Raw genomic sequence first — 19674 nt, 5'->3', positions numbered from 1 at the left:
ATCAAAGTATGTAAACGAAGAGGGAGGAGTGCTGGGAGGAGATATGACTCAAGTTGAGTAAGAAATATGGCACATCGTCAGTGGCCACCTCTGCTAGTGCTTTATGCGAAAACTTGTTCTAAAACTTATATGAAATTTGTTTCCGAACTCAATCTGTTCGATTAATGTACATAATTATGTCACGATCTTGTTGGTAAAGTAATATATAAAATTTAAACCAATTTAGGCTGAAAATATACATAATATTTTAGCATCACGTTAACTTGAAATTGTAAACTTTGATTTAAAGCATAAAAACTAATTTAAATATTTTTGTCAACCTGAAATACGAAATCTTGAGGTATCAGTTTTATTATTCAGGGACCACGCCACTTATAATTGACAACAGGATAATTGAATGTAACACTCAAGGAGATACCTAAGACCAGTAGAAAAATCACAAAAAGCCCAAGCAACATGATACCGCATAATACAATCGTAATTATTAACGTAAGAACATTATATACACACGGTAGGCTTTACGTTCTCTTTGTAATTTGTTTTCGAACTCAATCAGTTCGATGAATATGCATATTTATGTCACGATCGTATTGGTAAATTAATATAAGATTTGGACTATCAAAGTATGTAAACGAAGAGGAGGGAGGAGTGCTGGAGATATGACTCAAGTTGAGTAAGAAATATGGCACATCGTCAGTGGCCACCTCTGCTAGTGCTTTATGCGAAAACTTGTTCTAAAACTTATATGAAAATTTGTTTCCGAACTCAATCTGTTCGATTAATGTACATAATTATGTCACGATCTTGTTGGTAAAGTAATATATAAAATTTAAACCAATTTAGGCTGAAAATATACATAATATTTTTGCCAATAGATTAAATTTTTTTGATTGGTTTTGATTTAAAGCATAAAAACTAATTTAAATATTTTTGTCAACCTGAAATACGAAATCTTGAGGTATCAGTTTTATTATTCAGGGACCACGCCACTTATAATTGACAACATAATTGAATGTAACACTCAAGGAGATACCTAAGACCAGTGGAAAAATCACAAAAAGCCCAAGCAACATGATACCGCATAATACTAATCGTAATTATTAACGTAAGAACATTATATACACACGGTAGGCTTTACGTTCTCTTTGTAATTACTTATTATAATAATCAATCTCTGTCACACTTATTTAACAATAATATTTTGCTCCAACTGATACAGCTGCAAGTATATTACACATATATCTTTCATTGAAATTTCATTATAAGACAGGAGTTTAAAGTGATGTTCTTTAAAAAAAATGAGTTAAAATACATTTCGGAGAGTCTAGTGGTTTATAAAACTTGAATTTTGTATGACTAAAATTATTAATGTCTTAATACCTTCATTAAAATCGTTAATAATTATAATCCTGGAACCTTGAAATTCTGAAATCGAATTATGAAAGAACTAATATAAAAAATCTATTCATCATTTAGGATTTATAGAAAAGTTTCTTTATGATTTCTGAATATTTCATAGCGCCTCAGAAACAAACTTTTGTCTGGAATAACTGCCACAATATCAATCTATCTGCTACTTAACATCACCTCAATGACATTGAAACTTCTATAAGAAAAAATACGTTTTAAATGTTTTACACTTTCCAAAGTGAAAATGTTTTCTCTCATTCGGCCAACAGCTGCAATAACAATTTCAAAATCACCATTCCTGTAACTTCGTGGCTACACTTGTAAATGTAGTGCGCTGTATATTCCTCATAAGTAACACAAAGAAGTATTATATAACATCTTCCACAGTGATGGATCGCTTTAGACTTTTGGATTCTTAGTCCTATACAGTAGCGTAGCCAGAAATTTCGTTCGGGGGGAGTCCGAAACCGGGGGATCCGGGGGACGTTTTGTGTGTTATTTGCCATTGAGTTCATTGGTAAAAGGTAAATACCAAAAATATGGGCTTTAGTAACTACGCCTTATAGAAAGTGGAAAGATGTAATAGGCAAATTCAAGTCTCACAGCAACATAGTACCACAAATTTTCGTATAGCTACAGAAACTTTACGAATTTCGATTCTGGCCGAGTATAAGGCACCAAAGTGATGTTGGATTCACTGGATAAGAAAGAAAAAGAACAAAACAGAGCTTCACTCAAGCGTATAATTGACACAACTATATTTTATGGAAAAAATGAAATACCCCTTCGGGGACGTTGGGCCATTGACGGCCGAAAACCCTTTAGAAAAGGAGGGCAATTTTCGAGCGTTGCTCGGGTACAGATCAAACTAACGGTCGGAAAATGCACCATAAAACTCTACTGATTAGAAGTTCGGCTACTTTGGATTTCACTGATTGAGGTATTTATGAATGAGTTATAATGACGACTTTCTGTATCATTACACTGTAGAAGAGTATATAATTATCGAAAAAAATCCAAAAAATCACTTTCGGTCGGAAATAAAATACACCTGAAAAACTCTAATGATTAGAACTTAAACTATTTCGGACTTCAATTATTGAGGTAAACGTGGTATTTTTGATTCAGTTAGGACGGCGATTTTTTTAAATCATTAAACTGTACTCGACTACCTATATAATTATCGACAAAAAATCACTTCCGGTCATTAAATACCGAAGAAAAGTTCTCTACAGATTCAACTTTTGACGATTTTGGATTTTACTGGTTGAGTGGTTGAGGTAAAAGTGGTACTTATAATTTTGTTAGGACATTGATTTTAGGTATTAATTCAACACCGACTAATAAATATATAACTATCGAGAAAAAAATAAAAATAATCACTTCCGATCGGAATATACTAAGGAAAATGAAATAATACCTCATTCAGTGAAATCCAAAGTAGTCGGAACTTCTTACCAGTAGAGCTTTTTAAGTGTATTTTCCGACCGAAAGTGATTTTTTATATTTTTTTTTTCGATAATTATATACACGTCTACAGTTTAATGACACTAAATTCAACGTCGTGACTTAATTCTAAGCAGCGATTTTACTTCTCCAAGACGAATTTTAACGAAGTGGTCGCTAATTTAAACCGTCCAAGTCCAAGTCGGGTCGCTAGGATGGCCTCTGGGCGCTCCTCCTGGTCTGTGGGCAGTATCTGAGCAGTTGAGCTCAATGACTTGCCTGTCAACTGGAACAATTTGCTCCTGCAGAAGTGTAGCAGCTGGTCGGTGTGCCACTGAGGGCCACTGCTTCATTGAAGAGCCGGGTGAGGGCGGTCAGCTGTGCAGCTATTTCAAGACGGCTTGTAGGCTGCGCTGGGCGGGGGCGGCTGCTTCTGCTGCTGCGTCAGCTGCTGGCGCCTCCGTTTGTTGCGGCGGAGTGGCTGGTGTAGGTGGCCACTCTAGTTTCTGCCTGGGAGTTGCCCTGGGCCTCTGTGTGACCGGAAGGTCAGCCATAGATGCCGGCGGGCGAGGAAGTTGGTTGGCTGGGTTCCGGAGTTTCCTCCGGCGCTTCTTCTTCTGCGGCATGTCGTCCTCAGCTTCACTCTCCAATACGGAGTCCGCTGGTGACTCGTCCCGCGCTGGTCGCTTGGGCGGCTGGGCCGTTGGTCGCCTCGCCGCTGGTTTGGTTGGCCGGGACTTGCGGCCAAACTGGACAGCTGCCGCTATGGCCTCCTTGTAGGCTGGACACCCACGATAGTTGGCGTTGTGATCGCCGCCACAGTTGCAGCAATGGCCCTTCTCCGTCGAGACTTTAGGGCAGTTCATCTTCAGATGATTTTCCCCGCAGCGGACGCATTTTCTCGGCATCCCGCAGTTGCCGGAGCCGTGGCCAAAACCTTGGCACCGGTAGCACTGCGGCGGGCCGACCGGCTTCTTGTAGACAGTGACTGAGACCCTTATATAGAGCAGGCTTGTCACGTTGTAGATTTGGAAAGCCCGCTTGGTGTCAGGGTTCTCTCGCTCACTGTCCCTGGTCAGCGTAATCAGCCAGCTCCTGGTAGATCCCCTGGCTGTCGTGCAACCTCGTCGACGGCGAAGCCCTCGACAGTTAAGACATCAAAGAGCTCCACATCATCGGTGTCGGGCGGTCCGCTCATTACAACCTTAAGCGATCTTTCACGCCCAAGGTTGTGAGTGTAGAAGGGCAGCTTCTTGGAACATAGGTACCGCTGAACTGCCCTGAAGTCCTCCACGGTGGTCACTTTCAAGCGATAGTGAGCACCGCGGAATGTTGTCGTCAGGCCGTCCCGCGCCAACTCCTCCAACTTCTTGGCGTGGGCAGGCCAGTCCTGAACACTGTCCAGGAACAGCAAGGGTATCCTGGGCGTAGAACCCGGAGCCGTAGGTTGGTCAGATGTCACAGTAGCAGTGGTGACTTTGTGGCTTTTAAAAAGGCCCTTTGCTGGAGCAGCAACCTTCTTAGGCGCCGAGCTGGCAGGTGGAGAGCTAGGCCTCTTAGCTGGCTGCCCGGCGCTTCCAAAGGCACGTTGTCCCATCTTCTTGAAGATGTCACTCATGTTGTTCCAGGAGTTGTTGGTCACAACGAGCGCTAGGGGTCGAATGTTCGCCGTGTTACAGTTTAGGTTGCTTTGCGACGTCACGTGACCGCGCTCTATAGCAATACCGTGATTACACTACACTATCCGAAAGGCCGAGCCCAAAAGTATCGTTTGATACTTTATGATTTAAACGAAAGGACAATTGTATTTTTAACAACGGTCACTTTAATCAATAAATTTAATGTTTATATACAAAAGTAAATGATAACTCTCCTTTTTTCTCCTGCTCCATGCTTTATTTTTTAATATGACTTAAAGTTTCGGGGGGGGGTCCGGACCCTCTGGACCCCCCCCCCTTCGCTACGCCACTGCTCCTATATCCTTACGAAACGATATTTCGTTTCGTGTAACAATATAGTGTTGTAAAAATATATAAATATTCAGTAACAGAATACCGATGTTTCAATAAATATCACCGTACATCAGTGTAATTGGCTTTGACATCATTTTCGCTTTACTTTGATGCCGATCATCGTTTTCATTAACTTAACTAAAATAGCCTTGAGTCAGCACTCTTTTAGCTCTTATTATACTGAAATAGTGAAAGAAGATTAAACTAATCAAATTCCTCGTACCTTAAATGACTTAAAGGATTATTCCACACACGCACAAGACAGGCGCATGAGGATTATATCATTGTAATGAAAGTGGTAGAAAGACAACGGTTAGTTATAACATTACTTATATGTGTGAAAAAATAAATACCGCGTTTTAAAAGTAAACAGCAAGGTAAATTAACGCGGTTCTGTAGTAAAGCAGGCGGACAGAATCGCATACGCGCTTTGAAATTACGGGTGACATCATTGTTTGGCTGCACTGTTTGTTCCCGCCACAAAACAGAGAATTGCGAGTCTCTGTAATAACACGTTGTGGGTTTAACCTATTTCGATTGTGGTTTAACTCATTGTGAAAAAGTATGCAGTTGGTTGATATCATTAAAACCAACCTCAATGTCGCTTGTATCAATACCGTTAATAACTTGGGTATTCCATTGGTAATGAACCGTTATTCGAGTGCAAAAATAAATACCACCAAAACGAGAATGGTAAGCGTGTATTTAAAAATGATACAAAAGGATTTTAAGACCATAACTTTTATTGAATCGCTTTGAAGTAATATACATTTTTAAAAACTACAGCGTAACTTTAGTAAGTACCGATAACAGTGGAATAATTATATTTGTATAGTTTCTATCAGATTTTGTCCAAAATTAAATTTTATGAGGTTAACGCTGTTGAAGAATTTAGGATAAAGGATAAAGTTGTGCCTGATAGGGTTTGGAATGTTCCACACATAATCAATTTACATGTGAATGTTGAGTTTAGCTCCAGTCCACCTTCCTCATAGTCCAGCGTCTGGAATCTGACGCATCACAGACTTGACTCCTGGAATTTGGAGTCATATTCGTCTGAAGAGATCCAACCATGCTCAACTGAGTGCACCACGATGTTTTATCCCTGATCTCTATAGTCCATGACTCCAGACTCCAGGGGTCGTCTGTGACAGCGTCAGATTCCAGACGCTGCAATAAAAAGAAGGTGGACTGGAACTAAACTCAGCATCTACAATTTACATGTTAAGATAAAATTTATGTTATTTCCGCTATACATCAGAATAAGTGGAGGATCGATGAGTTTCCACTAAAGTTTCCGTTCTACTAAGTAAAATGTCAAATGAACATGTAATTCGATCACAGGAGGTATTTTATATTATACTGCTCAACCTATAAAGCTATCATGTTCTTAAATTTGCGTTTCATGTTGGTAAACTTGCGTTTTGTTAAATGTTGTTAAGTTATTTTTCACGTGATTAGCATTCCAAATCCCAATAGAATGTTATATTTTTACCAACCATTAATTCAAAGTTCAGTTACGTTCCGTAAAATCCGTTGAACTTAAATTATAACTAAGATTACGACAGTCATCCAATGCAAAACCGCCAAAAAGTATTGTGTGACTTTCTGCGAGCAAAATGTCAACTGGTTGTTGAAAACTTCCCATAGATAATGAAAGTTGAGTATAATGGTGGATGATTTGATTGGATGACCTTAGAGGTAAGATCGCACGGTTGGGAGAACGCAATCTTCTCTAGATTCGTCCTCCTTTTGGTTCACTTTCCCTTTCGAACCAGTTTCACCTCCACGAAAAGTACCAGACTGCATCGGGATGAGAATGTCAACCACTCCAGGACTTCTTCACCCGTAGCAAACACCACAGTCCATATTGTCTTGCTAACCATTATACTTGTAAATCTGATTGGTATAAATAGTTTATATTTATAATACATGTCTATTAACTTTAGGTTTTATGTAATATTCACAAACGAAACATATTGTCTTTCTTGTGAACAAGAAAGACAATCATAGATTTAAACTTTAATACGGAGATTAGGATTGCATTATATTCTTCAAACTCACAACGTAGAAATTAGAAAGAGCGTTACAACTTCAACCTTCTCTTTAAAATGATTATTATTTTTTGTCATCGGGAATTAAATTAGAACGCGTATCAAGCATCCAATATAGATAAACTAGTATTATTATTATTATTTAGTAGTTGGTAATTTTATTAATTATTACCATAATAATCCGTCTTACAGTTTGCATTAACTAGAAAATAGCATAAAGTACATGGCCTCTGGAAATACAGAAATTACATGTACCAGATAATACTATTATAATTTTAGTTCCCCTCAAACAACAAATTCTTCTTTAATTGCAATATGTAACGGATCATACTATTATAATTTTAGTTCCCCTCAAACAAGAAATACTTCTTTAATTACAATATGTAACGATCATACTATTATATTTCTAGTTCCCTTAAAACAACAAATACCTCTTTAATTGCAATATGTATCGGATCATACTAATATAATTTTAGTTCCCTTCAAACAAAAAATACTTCTTTAATTGCAATATGTAACGGATCATACTATTATATTTCTAGTTCCCTTCAAACAACAAACACCTCTTTAATTGCAATATGTATCGGATCATACTAATATAATTTTATTTCCCTTCAAACAAAAAAATACTTCTTTAATTTAATGTAACGGATCATACTAATATAATTTTAGTTCCCTTCAAACAAAAAATACTTCTTTAAATGCAATATGTAACGGATTATACTATTGTATTTCTACTGTTCCCTTCAAACAACAAATACTTCTTTAACTGCAAAATTTAATGGATCACACTATTATAATTATTGTAGTCACCTTCAAATAACAAATAGTCCTTTATCTAGAATATGTAACAGATCATCCTATTATAATTTTAGTCGACTTCAAACAGTAAATAGTTCTAGCAACATGTAACGGATTCCTCGTAGGAATTAGAACAAAGACTCGACAAGGAAGGCCAGCTCACTCGCTTGTTACTGAGTCTGCCTTACTCACTGGGATGGCCGCAAGCCAAACGCTTACAAGGAACTCCGCTTCGACAACGTCGCCAACGAACGCACATTTGGTTCTGCTCAAAGCTTTCGATCTTTAAATCGACATGTAGTTCCTGTTCCGCAGTCCGACTCGAATGTGGTGTATTTTGGACCTGACTGACATGCCATATTGTGTTTCGTTTCAACATGACCGACTTTCTCCGGTTTCTATAAACACTGGAGTTCTATAAACTCCACACGCAGAAAGGGTAATTCAATATTTATATACAACATTTGGTACCATTAGACATGTGGAGAAACCATTATCAAAAATAACAAGAAAATGTACTACTGGGTTTTCTTACATATGTTCTCAAAACTATAAAGAGAAACCACTACCACTTGCATACTTTTTAGTCTACAAGCTAACATTGCTTACTAAATATCTCACAGGAAAAGATCTTCAGTCAAGAGATGTTAAACTCAAACTGACTAAAGTGTAACTACAAATTATGGATGTTGACTTTAAATTGTAATTACTCAATAGAATCCCTTCCTCCTTCCTACCATTGCCTTAATATCTCATTGTTTCAGATGACACGCCGCGAGGCCGCAGGAAAACCCAACATTGATTTTCTTGTCAGTATCCCAACTTCGTCTGTGCTGTTGTGATGTGTGGTAGTGCTTTCGATTTCTCGTACTCGTGACTTGCATTTTGTGCAATCATAACGCCTATTTTCATTTTCTCCTGCCGGACTCCAAGCAATTTTCGGGTATATTTGGCCCCTTTTCTTTCTCTTCTTATATACTAATTATATTCGCACTTAACGAAAAGGTATATTTCCTCTAAACGTTGTGTTATACATGTTGTAACATATAACGATAACAATGACCGAAATTCTATTATCCGTTCAACCCCAGATTTATAATCCTTCCATTTCTTATGTCTCGCAGCCAGAAGATAACTTGTTATAAATTATAGAATTGTTTTGTTACTTGTACTGTTTTTTAAACTGGTATATGAAGGTACTGAAGGAACAGACTATTAGCTTACAATATTTATTTACTTTAATTTAAACACGAGCGTCGGAGGATAGATATATACATTTTACTTGTAAAAAACAGAAATATTTCACAGGTAAGCACTTATTAATCTCGATGCTCCTTCCTAAAGAAATGAATAGCATCGCCTTAATCATAGCGTAAAGGTAGGCTGCCGCAGTCTAACCGAGAGTTCCGTAATTCTATTCCAGGAAAGATTAATCACAACTTAAATGGTTTTTAGGAACTTATTTCTTTAACATTTTTAATATAATCAATTAAAGTGCTACTAGCATGTTGAGCACCCTTTAATAGAAGAGTATGAACAAATATAATTAACATTATTTGATAATATGAAACATGTAACGCCTATCAATATTTTTCACTAAAAAAACACACATTGTTTATGATGAATATTAATATAAAATACATACTTCAAATGGAACTAAATTAAAAATAGAAAGAGTATGTTATAAACTAGATAAAAGTCTTACTACTTTAAGTAAATACATTAGTCTTATATGTAATTTTTAGTTCATCATTATCTGCTCATTTTTCAAATATAAAATACCGCCAATTATATTTAGGAATTGAAAACTCGCAAAATATTCAATTCCGATAGAGCTATTGAAGCGAGATTTAAGGCTGACTTTTTACATTACCAGTAACAAAGGGGGTAAGGAATGGAGAGAGGATGGGCGCTACAATAGATGGTGAAGCCGCATTCTACTGCTTGAGGTTGATGTCTTCTAGTCCAGCTGAAGGTCGAAACCTGCTTACCAACACCTTACCTGACTCACTCACCGCCTGACACCCTACTTCTTAGTAGGGTTGGAAGCTGAATTTTTCACTATTTTTGTCACATTTTTTGAGAAAATAGGTTTGTAAGATTTAATAATTTTCTCCTTAAAAAATATTCCAGTTGTTAGTGGAAAACTGTCTTTTTCATTGGAAACTTTTCATGAAATTAAGCATGGCCATGTGACAATAAGTCAATTTCAGACACCATACAGTATTTATAGTCATACGTTATGGCCTAGATTTTTTTAATATGGTTCATGGTTGTTTTGACTCATACATATTTGGAAATGGTTTTATTCATAACAAATTAAGTTCTACACACTATTAAGTTTTAGACCCGACCCCGTAAGTTATAATTAATTACGATTATATTATCGACTTCAAGGATACCTGGAAATACTTTTCATTTCCATGTCTTAGGTGCTATCTCTGTCCAAAGCCAAGTGGATACAAAGTAGCTTGTTGGCATTCATCGCCTATTCTCATGTATGTAGGCTGTTTGAAGCCCGTCCCGGAGTAGAGAGTAAGGATAAATATTGCAGATAAAGCGACCTCTCAATAAACAAGACTCATCTCAGGGCATTTCATCGAACATATTATGATTCCAGGAAAGTTTTGGGAAATTTCTTCAGGTTCCCCAAGCTGTAAAATAGGCAAGAGTAACGATTTATTAATTGAAAGTAATTGCTACTTTAAGACTAAGTGGCGTCTGGTCATTTCTGTCAGTTTTCTAGAACACAGTTTTTTCTTTAGACGCCTTGTGAACTGTCATGGAATACTGAAATAGGGCAGAGTAAATAATAGGCGCTTCATAACCATTATGAATAAGTTCAGCTATGATAAGAAATGATTGCCCAATCATATCAGGGACCGTTTTCTTGCCGGTCTTTAGAGTTTGTTCGGGATAAAGGATAAAACATAGAGGACAGATAGTGAGAAGCTTTCTGCGTACAATATGCAAATTAAATAGTACTTGGAGTCATTTTACGAATCATCTTCACTTTTTAGATTTAAATTTGTATAGACTGCACTATTGACCTGTCCAAGAGGTAGGGTACAACATAGTACCGAAAAGAAGGTTTCCTTCTAAAGAGTTTAATTTGATGTTCGGGGAATTTTTCTCTTAATGCCAGGCTCTCTTGTACAGAAGTGCAATAAAGGGGTGTTTTACAATAAGTCGGCTTTACACCTGCGTGTCGTAAAAGGTGGCTGAAAAGGTGAGGCACGGTCTTTTCTTTTCAGGGTCTTTTTGTGTGACCATATGCATTTATTCTGTACTCTGTATTCCTTTTCTTTACTATATTCCACTTAACATTCGGCAAAAAGTATAAATAAAAATACACCAAACATAATTATTCCCTTCAACATATATAGAGTTTAGGTATGTGAGAATGTTACCAAGCAATAGATTGCCGAGAGGTTATTTACTACCCAGAGAAACCCTTCCCGTAGTATCATCATGGGTACTAACTAATAAACAGAATGCAATCGTCGCTGCGTGGATACTACTACCAACAAGACTACAGGACTTAAATTATTTTAAAATAAAGTGGTAGTCAGTTAAAGTAATGTGTTTATGTGAAGGTAGCCTTTTAAAAATGGGAGAAAATTGAATGTCCCGTGAATAATCCCTGGGAATGCCCTAATAGTATCAACGCCTCCCCTACCTCTTAATGTCTCCTTAATCGGCATAATGTACTCCGGACGGAGTGTATGAGAAAGCTTCTTGGGGTTTTCAATGATTAATTCCATCTAAGAATGAGTAAAAAAAGAATGAGAATAAAAATTATATTTCTATATTTAAACTCTTCTTAATAAATTACTTCTTATTCAGTTATCGTACAACTCCAAACAAATATACTTTAGCTTCCAATACTTCTAAGCGATGCAGTGGTATAGTAGTGGGCGACGCACAGACTCAGCTTGTGTACGCTGTGGGAGCGAAAGTGTTTATAGTGACGTGATCATCACTGATGACTCATCCACAGACATAAAAGATTGAGTACTTCCATATGTACCACAGACTGGACATTTGGCACATTATTAGGGGTTACACGTGGTGCATAGGGAAAAAAAATCTTTTTATTATTTTGGCAGACAAAGTACGACAAATTCTTTATAAGAGATACACTTTGAAATTATTATGTAGGTCAAAGTAGCAAACAGAACAAGACAACATTTGTGCTTATCTTCTACCTCACAATATAGAACATTTGTGCATTACAATAATAAAGTAACATAGTAATTTCAATTTGTATTTTGCACAAAGGATAAAAATAGACTTTTATAGCTTCCGCAATGGCTAAAATTTGTTAAAATCACTCAAAGCTGAGAGTAAGTCGACCCAACTGGAAGGAAATATTTAGTAGATAAAGTATGGAGTATGGTACTCAATGTACACCCCCAAAACGAGTATAGAAATTGAAAATTATGGGTAACTAAGTAAATTTACTTACTTACTCTTTCTGGGTTTGCAACAAACTTATACGACAGAAATGTTTCTTCAACTCTAATCCATCGTTTGGTTTTAAAATAATTGGATCTCTCTAAGATACATGACTTCAGTAACATGTATGGATGGATGTTTGAGTTGGATATATATATATCCTGTATATCCCCCGACGCTCGTGTTTAAATTAAAGTAAATTAGTATTGTAAGCTAATAGTCTGTTCCTTCAGCACCTTCATATACCAGTTTAAAAAAACAGTACAAGTAAAAAAACAATTCTATAGTTTATAACAAGTTATCTTCTGGCTGCGAGACATAAGAAATGGAAGGATTATCAATCTGGGGTTGAACGGATAATAGAATTTCGGTCATTGATATCGTTATATGTTACAACATGTATAACACAACGTTTAGAAATATATAATTATACCTTTTCGTTAAGTGCGAATATAATTAGTACATAAGAAGAGAAAGAAAAGGGGCCAAATATACCCGAAAATTGCTTGGAGTCCGGCAGGAGAAAATGAACATAGGCATTATGATTGCACAAAATGCAAGTCACGAGTACGAGAAATCGAAGCACTACCACACATCACAAAAGCACAGACGAAGTGCAATCAATAAATTCGCCGAGGTTTGTACATTCAGAAATTGTCGTTACGTAAGACAATTTTAAGATAAAAGAAACAATCATAGCGGACCGAAGTGAACAGGGGTCTGCCCTGATAAAATCATTGTATACTTATGAAATATTATAACAATGGATTCTCATATTTCCAGTGAGTATACTTTGCTATGAGTATAACCACAATGAATCATTTTCATGTCACCATCCGGCCATGCATCATTCATTATGCATATCCAATAACAAATATAGATTCTAATTGGACTATATTTGAATCGTTTTACTAGCGAAGTTTTACGTTTTCAGAACTATCGGAAGGACTATTTATAATTGTATCTATTAAAAATTTCATGATACAATTTTTATCTTATAGCAGATAAAATAGTTATAGTTTTCCAACCAACTACTATCTGACCCGATTGACTCTTTTGAATCAATGAATATATTAATACCATTAGCATTGACAATTTTGGATGATACATACTTGAGAATTTGAAACAGTGTCCGTAAATGAATTTTATTTACCTTCACGATAAATAAAGCCGAGAAATAAAATACACACAGCCAACCGTGATTAGCCGGAGAAGCGGAAAGGAGTGTTCCTTAGTATATTATAATTTTCGTACATTACAAGAACTTTAAAATCACGTTTCCTTCTTTAACAAGTTTTTAAAGACAGTCTTTGCCGTGGAATGTTCAGAAAATGGCCTTAAATCGACAAATATGTTCTAAAAGTCGCATATTATGCCGATTAGCCATAAAATTCATCTAATTCAGAAGAAAGTACGACAAAAAAATAATAACTTAGGTAATAATGTAATGAGGTAAAAATTAAATTTTGAAATTAAATTTTGTGTTGTTAAAAATTAAAATTATGCACTTCCATATACAACATAAGGTCAGTGGTTTTCAGCAATTATTTTTTATACAAATTTCATTATTAATAACATTGATAAATGTTTATTGTAATATATTTATAATATTCTGTGTTTAAAACTCAGTTTGTTCAAGTAGTAATTTTATTATTTTTTTATAAAAAAGGATCAATGAATAATATCGAAGATTCAAGTACACCTATATTAGCACAATTTAATAGTTTGAGTTTAACACATTTATGATGAAATTAGTCTATTACAAAGCTGTTCGCACTATGAGTCCTGAGTGAATGCCACTTTCCCCTACTTGTCACTGATTTACCGCACATCCTTTGATCGTCTCACCAGGAACAAATGACTTCCTCCTTAAATACACCACCACCACTAGACGGTAGTAAATGTCACGGACTTTATTGATATATTGTTGTCATAAACCTTTTGTTTAGGTGGGTTTCACATGTCACAAATGGCATCATGAGGTAAATGGAAAGACTGCCATTATCAGCTCATAAGATAGTAAAGTGTCTCATACTTTAAATTAGATTCGCACTGTAATGATTTGTTAGTTATCATTTACATGACATGGAGTGATACACATAAGTAGGCGTTATCTGCGAGGTACTAAGTAACTTTTTGGTTTCGATTAGTAATAAAGTAAACATGTGTCACAGGAAACGAGGTTTGAAATGTTATATAAAAATAAATGTTTTGTATTTGATAGTAATTTGCAAATCTTAAAAAACTATATTTAAGCATATGGGGCATAGGACATTAAAACACCACTATGCGCATATTTTAGGCTCATTGCAAGAGTTATTTAAAAGAAATATTTTCAGAGGTATACACGATAAATCTGCACCGTAATCAGCATTACAAATCACTAACCTTTATGTTATTTGCTATTAAATTCTTACAAGACTTAAACATTAAAAACCTTTTACATTTATTACTAACAAAAAAATAAAAACTACCATTATTATTCACGTTTTAATAAACTCTGTTAAAAATTCACGTTTTTACATATTATTAACTCTGTAAAATATAAATAACTTATTTTTGGTTAACACTTTATACGTAGATTTATCGCTTTTTAACTCGAATAACAATATGTAGAGTATTTTCATGCTAATTATACGATATAATTTAGATCCACACCGTTAATAGGTAATTTTATTATGGCATACACCTTTGAAATAGCGTTTCCGATACAGAGGAGGGGCTAGCCTAAATACTTTTCCTTATATATTATAATATTGTAATACTTTATTGTAATACTTAAAAAACTTTAGGAGTAAAATACTTAGCGCAATAACACGTATTTGAGTTTTCTTTAAAAGAAAAATGTTTTAATATACAAAGGCGTTATTATACGGTTTTATTAATTGTAGTCAATACATTTTATTAAATCCTGTCTCATATAAACAGCGAATAAGAAGTCTATGGATATGGTGTGAAGGATGCTTCTTGGATGTAACATTATATGTATCAAATACGTAATAATTTTAATTTCTTACAGAATAGTCGTGTCCGGCGGTACCTCAGGAACCCTGTCCAGAGAGAGGAACATACACCGGACAGTCGTCCTGAAGCAGAGACATCTCGGCGGACAGATAGTTTGAGCACAAGTATAGCCACAGTAGACGGCGAGTAGCACGCACACGCACAAACACCGGCACAGAGGCCACATGACACAAACGGAGGCCGCGCCGCGACTGAGGCTAGCTGGATTTGTCAGATACAAAGCTCTCAACAGCTGAGCCGGCCGCAGCAGCACTGTCACGTGACTTGCGCGCAAACTCGCGCTCGCACTGACCGATCGTCTTTGTCGAGCAACATTTATTGTTAGGCAGTCTACAGATCTTATCACATTGTGCGTTACGAGATATTAAAATTACATGGCGGGATTTCTTGAAATATGATATTTTGAAGTAATTAGCTTATTTTTAAGAATTCTTTATTATTTTAACAAATAGTTACATTTTATTACTATTTAGGCAAAAATATTAAATTTTAAGAGTCAAATAAAAGTAGTCAAATAAGCTATGACCCAATTTCATACATTACTCTAGTGCGTTCAATTTTTTTTGTATTTTGGCTTATACATAGGTAATATTGAATTTAAAAAAGGGGTGAACATATTTCTAACGATATCGTACTAATTCTACCATATTAATAAACTGACATAACGGACTATCAGAGGGCTCCACAGAACGTACCGAAAGACGTAGTGCAGGAGGGGCAGGCAGACCTATGGACAAACGGACGGACTCTCCTTTGTCTTTTGAACCACAATATTTACAAGATATTTCCTCGTATTAAGAGGAACCTATTTCCCGAGTTTGAAGTCTCCAGGACCTTTCTATCAAGAGTTATCTTACCTCCTCCATTAACGGAGATGGCTTGTTTTAATACTCACACAACGACGGCGCATATGTTAGTAGTACTTTATAGACCAACAGAGTAACCAGTCGCGGAACAAGTTCCAGGCCTGGATACGTGCGGACTGGCTCCTTTCTCCATTCGCAACAAATCAATGACTCAGGTTCATGGAAATATCACAGTAGAAAGGACCCGTTCTTGGAGCCATTTATTAGCTCACTTTTAAACTTGGTTAAATTTATAGTGACTTTCGTTATGTAGAAAGTCATAATGTTACAATACATAGTTACAATTTCGTTGCACAGTCTAAGCGTCAGGGCTGTAAGCAAAATTCTTATTAAAAACTCATTTTATTTCAATAAAGGCATTGTATCTGCACAAAATATAGCATGAATCCAAGCTGTATAAATATTATATACGAGAGAAAAAATACCGCACATTACTTCAAGGAATGTAATTTTAAAATACGATGGTGTAACATTAGTACAATGTATAAGAATTGATCAAGGTGCTGTTATTTTAAATAACGTGTGACTGCAGTCAGGCCGAGGAATATCATATACGAGCTACATGTAAAACTCTTACATACAAGAAGACCAAGAACACTCCTCCGTTTTATAAAACTGTTTCTGCTGATTTCAAAAACCGTAGGTTTTCTTACCGTTATTCATGCAAACCTTTTGTATTTCCAAGGAGTTATATAATAACATTATTAACTGACACAACAAATAAATTTATAAATCTTCAAAATGTATTTTGAATCGTTCAATCACTATAGGTACTCCAAAAGGTTGATTTAAGCTGTTTGAATACCTGTGAACCTTATAGGCACCCAGAGCTAATGATCCTATCAATTCTAATGATCCTATCAATTCTTGCTGATCAAGGTAATGAAAAGGAAATTATGTTAATTATAATGCTACTTATGTAGTCAGTATTTAATATCCAAAAAAGCTAGAATTGTCCACTTAGAATTCTCAAATATATTCGTATCTGGATTTTAGATTCTGGGATAGCTGGGATTCTGGGAATTTGGAACTTTATTTCATCTGAAGTCTAGAAACACGTCTCCATTCTTTAAATCATTGATTAAAATTAGATGGCTATTATCATAACACAATAAAATTTATTATTTATTTCACTAAATCAATACCTACTGAATTATAATTTACAAACGTGACAATAGAGGAACTTGCTAAGGCAGAGTATGATAAACATTGTACGAAAAGCAGTATTGTTGTTGGTTGGATTGAGTCCAAAACCACTCAAAACACAGAAGAGTTGTGCGTGCTCAATAACATTCTACCCACTGCTTTGTAGTTAGTTCATAAAACGAACAAAAATAGCAAGCGTGGTAATAACAAGTAAGTACATGGAATATCATCATCATCTACGATGAAAAATTACAGGACAAAAACAACATTGAGGGCATACTTTCTTTTTGTTGTTGGTTCCTCGTAAGTTGCATTTCAGCTTGATATCTCTTATTTCTTATTTTATTTCACTTAGGTGCCAGAATATAAAGTGAAGCATGACTATTCTTAAAGTTGTATCTCTTAATACTTCCAGATAGCGAGCGTTTAGTTGTGAGTAGTATATAGAATTGCGGGAATAATTGGAACACGATAAGTACCGTAGTTCTTAATAGATTCTCGCAAAACCTAGAAAGGCAACATTTGTATATAGCTTGAATGAGTTCTATTAGTCAGTCTTAACCAATAAACCATTTCAATATGGCGGCCATTTGCATTAGAGTAAAGATTTTATCTCGTATTTCATAACATAAATTAAAATTGACAAGTAATATGAAGCAACATCTATTACATCTCCTACGGTACCAGAATAATGCCCGTTTAAAGTTATAGAAGTATACAATTCATTTAACCATTTAAATTAGTATGTTTAAAAAATTTTGAATTAATTTCATTGTAAGCAAATAAATTCCACATTTTATACTTTTGTCTTGCAAGTTTGTACATGGAGTTTCTAAGTGTTTGAATATGTTATGATTATATGGCACATATAATAATATTTAAATTATCTCTCAACAGTGTTTTTCACATTAAACATCTAAATTAATAATGATCTTCAATTTCACATTTAGAGAACACAGCCAAATGTGACATCACCATTCTTCCGACTGAGCGGAATGTATATTGTTTATAACACCCAATCACTGGAAAAGTTTAAAATGAATACGAATAACGTTTTAAATTTCAAACTAAGACTACAATGGTAATGGTAATTATTTTTTCCAATATGAAACAATTACTAAATTCAGTATTCGATGAACTTGTCGCTAAATTACTTCATTCTTGCCTGGAAATTGATGCATGTGTCATATTTTAATCTACCATAATCTGCCACAGAGATGACATCATTATTAGCTATTTCAAGACTTCAAGCAGACCGACATGTACTCATGTCCTCAAGTACCCCAGAAGGTCTCATATACTTACTTACTTTCTGTTTCCGGCAATACCAGCCTCATACTATTTCTAACCTCCAACAATCTACCACGTAGATGGCATCATTATTAGGTCATTCAAGACCTTACTCTGAGCTCGTACTTGTAATGTTAGAGCACAGCGGTAGGTACTCGTGTCCTCAAGTAACCTAGAGGGCCTTATGTACTTTCTACAGTACATAGATTATATATCAATACGTGACAAGCTAAATTATAAAATGTTAACACTCTCAGACTCACGTGAGTATGGCCCAGGATAATTGTAGTAGATTAATTTAATCGAATTCTGGGGCTGAAAATGCTACGGATTACTGGAGAGAGTGTCATGTTTTTTAATAAAAAATAATTCCTTTAAGAGAAAATTGTTACATATGACGCATATAGGTTCTGTAAATTATAAATCATTCACATCCTGAAATTACAAACACATGTATGAAAGGTACAAATTTCACATTTATAACTTCAGCCGTTTTTATTTTGGTCTGACCAAAAACATTTTTTAAGGAAGTAAATTTAAGGCGCTAAGAGATTATAATATTTTGCCTTCAATAAAATATCGATTGCCCGACACCTTAATTTTAAATTAAACTAAATTTCTTTAAATTCACTTGTAAGTGACAGAATATAAGTACTTAAAATATTCTTCACCAACGATTGTACACTTTTCACGGACTATTAAATAGTTTTCTACTTTAAATATTAGTTAACTTAGTAATATAGTTAACTTTAAATATTTGCGAACACGGAGGTATTCTCCACACGTTTACACTAAATTGATAGTGTTGTACACAAATATGAAATTCTATAGTTGATTGTGTAATGGACTAATATATATATATATATATATATATATATATATATATATATATATATATATATATATTAGTTATATATATATATATATTAGTATATATATATATATATGTATAGTTTACAAGCCAAACGCAATAAGTACGTATATCTATATATAAAGGTTACAAGTTAGTTTAACATTTTTTTTAACCTGGGGTCATTCTCACGACCTTGAAAATGGATTATAAACATGAATTAAAATACATAACACAAAAAAATTAATTACAGCAAAGGAAGTATAACAGAACACGGAGAGTGATAAATACCGGCATCAAGCGCGAAGGCTTCTCTC

The 19674-nt window shown here is 35.1% G+C and overlaps 1 protein-coding gene across 1 annotated transcript in view; it reads right to left on the bottom strand.

Moving 5' to 3' along the window:
- LOC124356096 (peroxidasin-like) overlaps positions 1-15402 on the bottom strand; it is a 201300-nt gene extending 185898 nt beyond the window's left edge. The window contains exon 1 of the mRNA XM_046807289.1: positions 15199-15402. Coding sequence (XP_046663245.1) covers positions 15199-15371 — 173 coding nt within the window. The 5' untranslated portion in view covers positions 15372-15402. The remainder of the gene's footprint in view (positions 1-15198) is intronic.
- Positions 15403-19674: the final 4272 nt, after the last annotated feature.

Source organism: Homalodisca vitripennis, chromosome 1, assembly GCF_021130785.1.
Source record: "Homalodisca vitripennis isolate AUS2020 chromosome 1, UT_GWSS_2.1, whole genome shotgun sequence".
Classification (NCBI taxonomy): domain Eukaryota; kingdom Metazoa; phylum Arthropoda; class Insecta; order Hemiptera; family Cicadellidae; genus Homalodisca; species Homalodisca vitripennis.
Note: the sequence above shows the minus strand (reverse complement) of the source record. Positions and strands in the feature narration are given on the sequence as shown.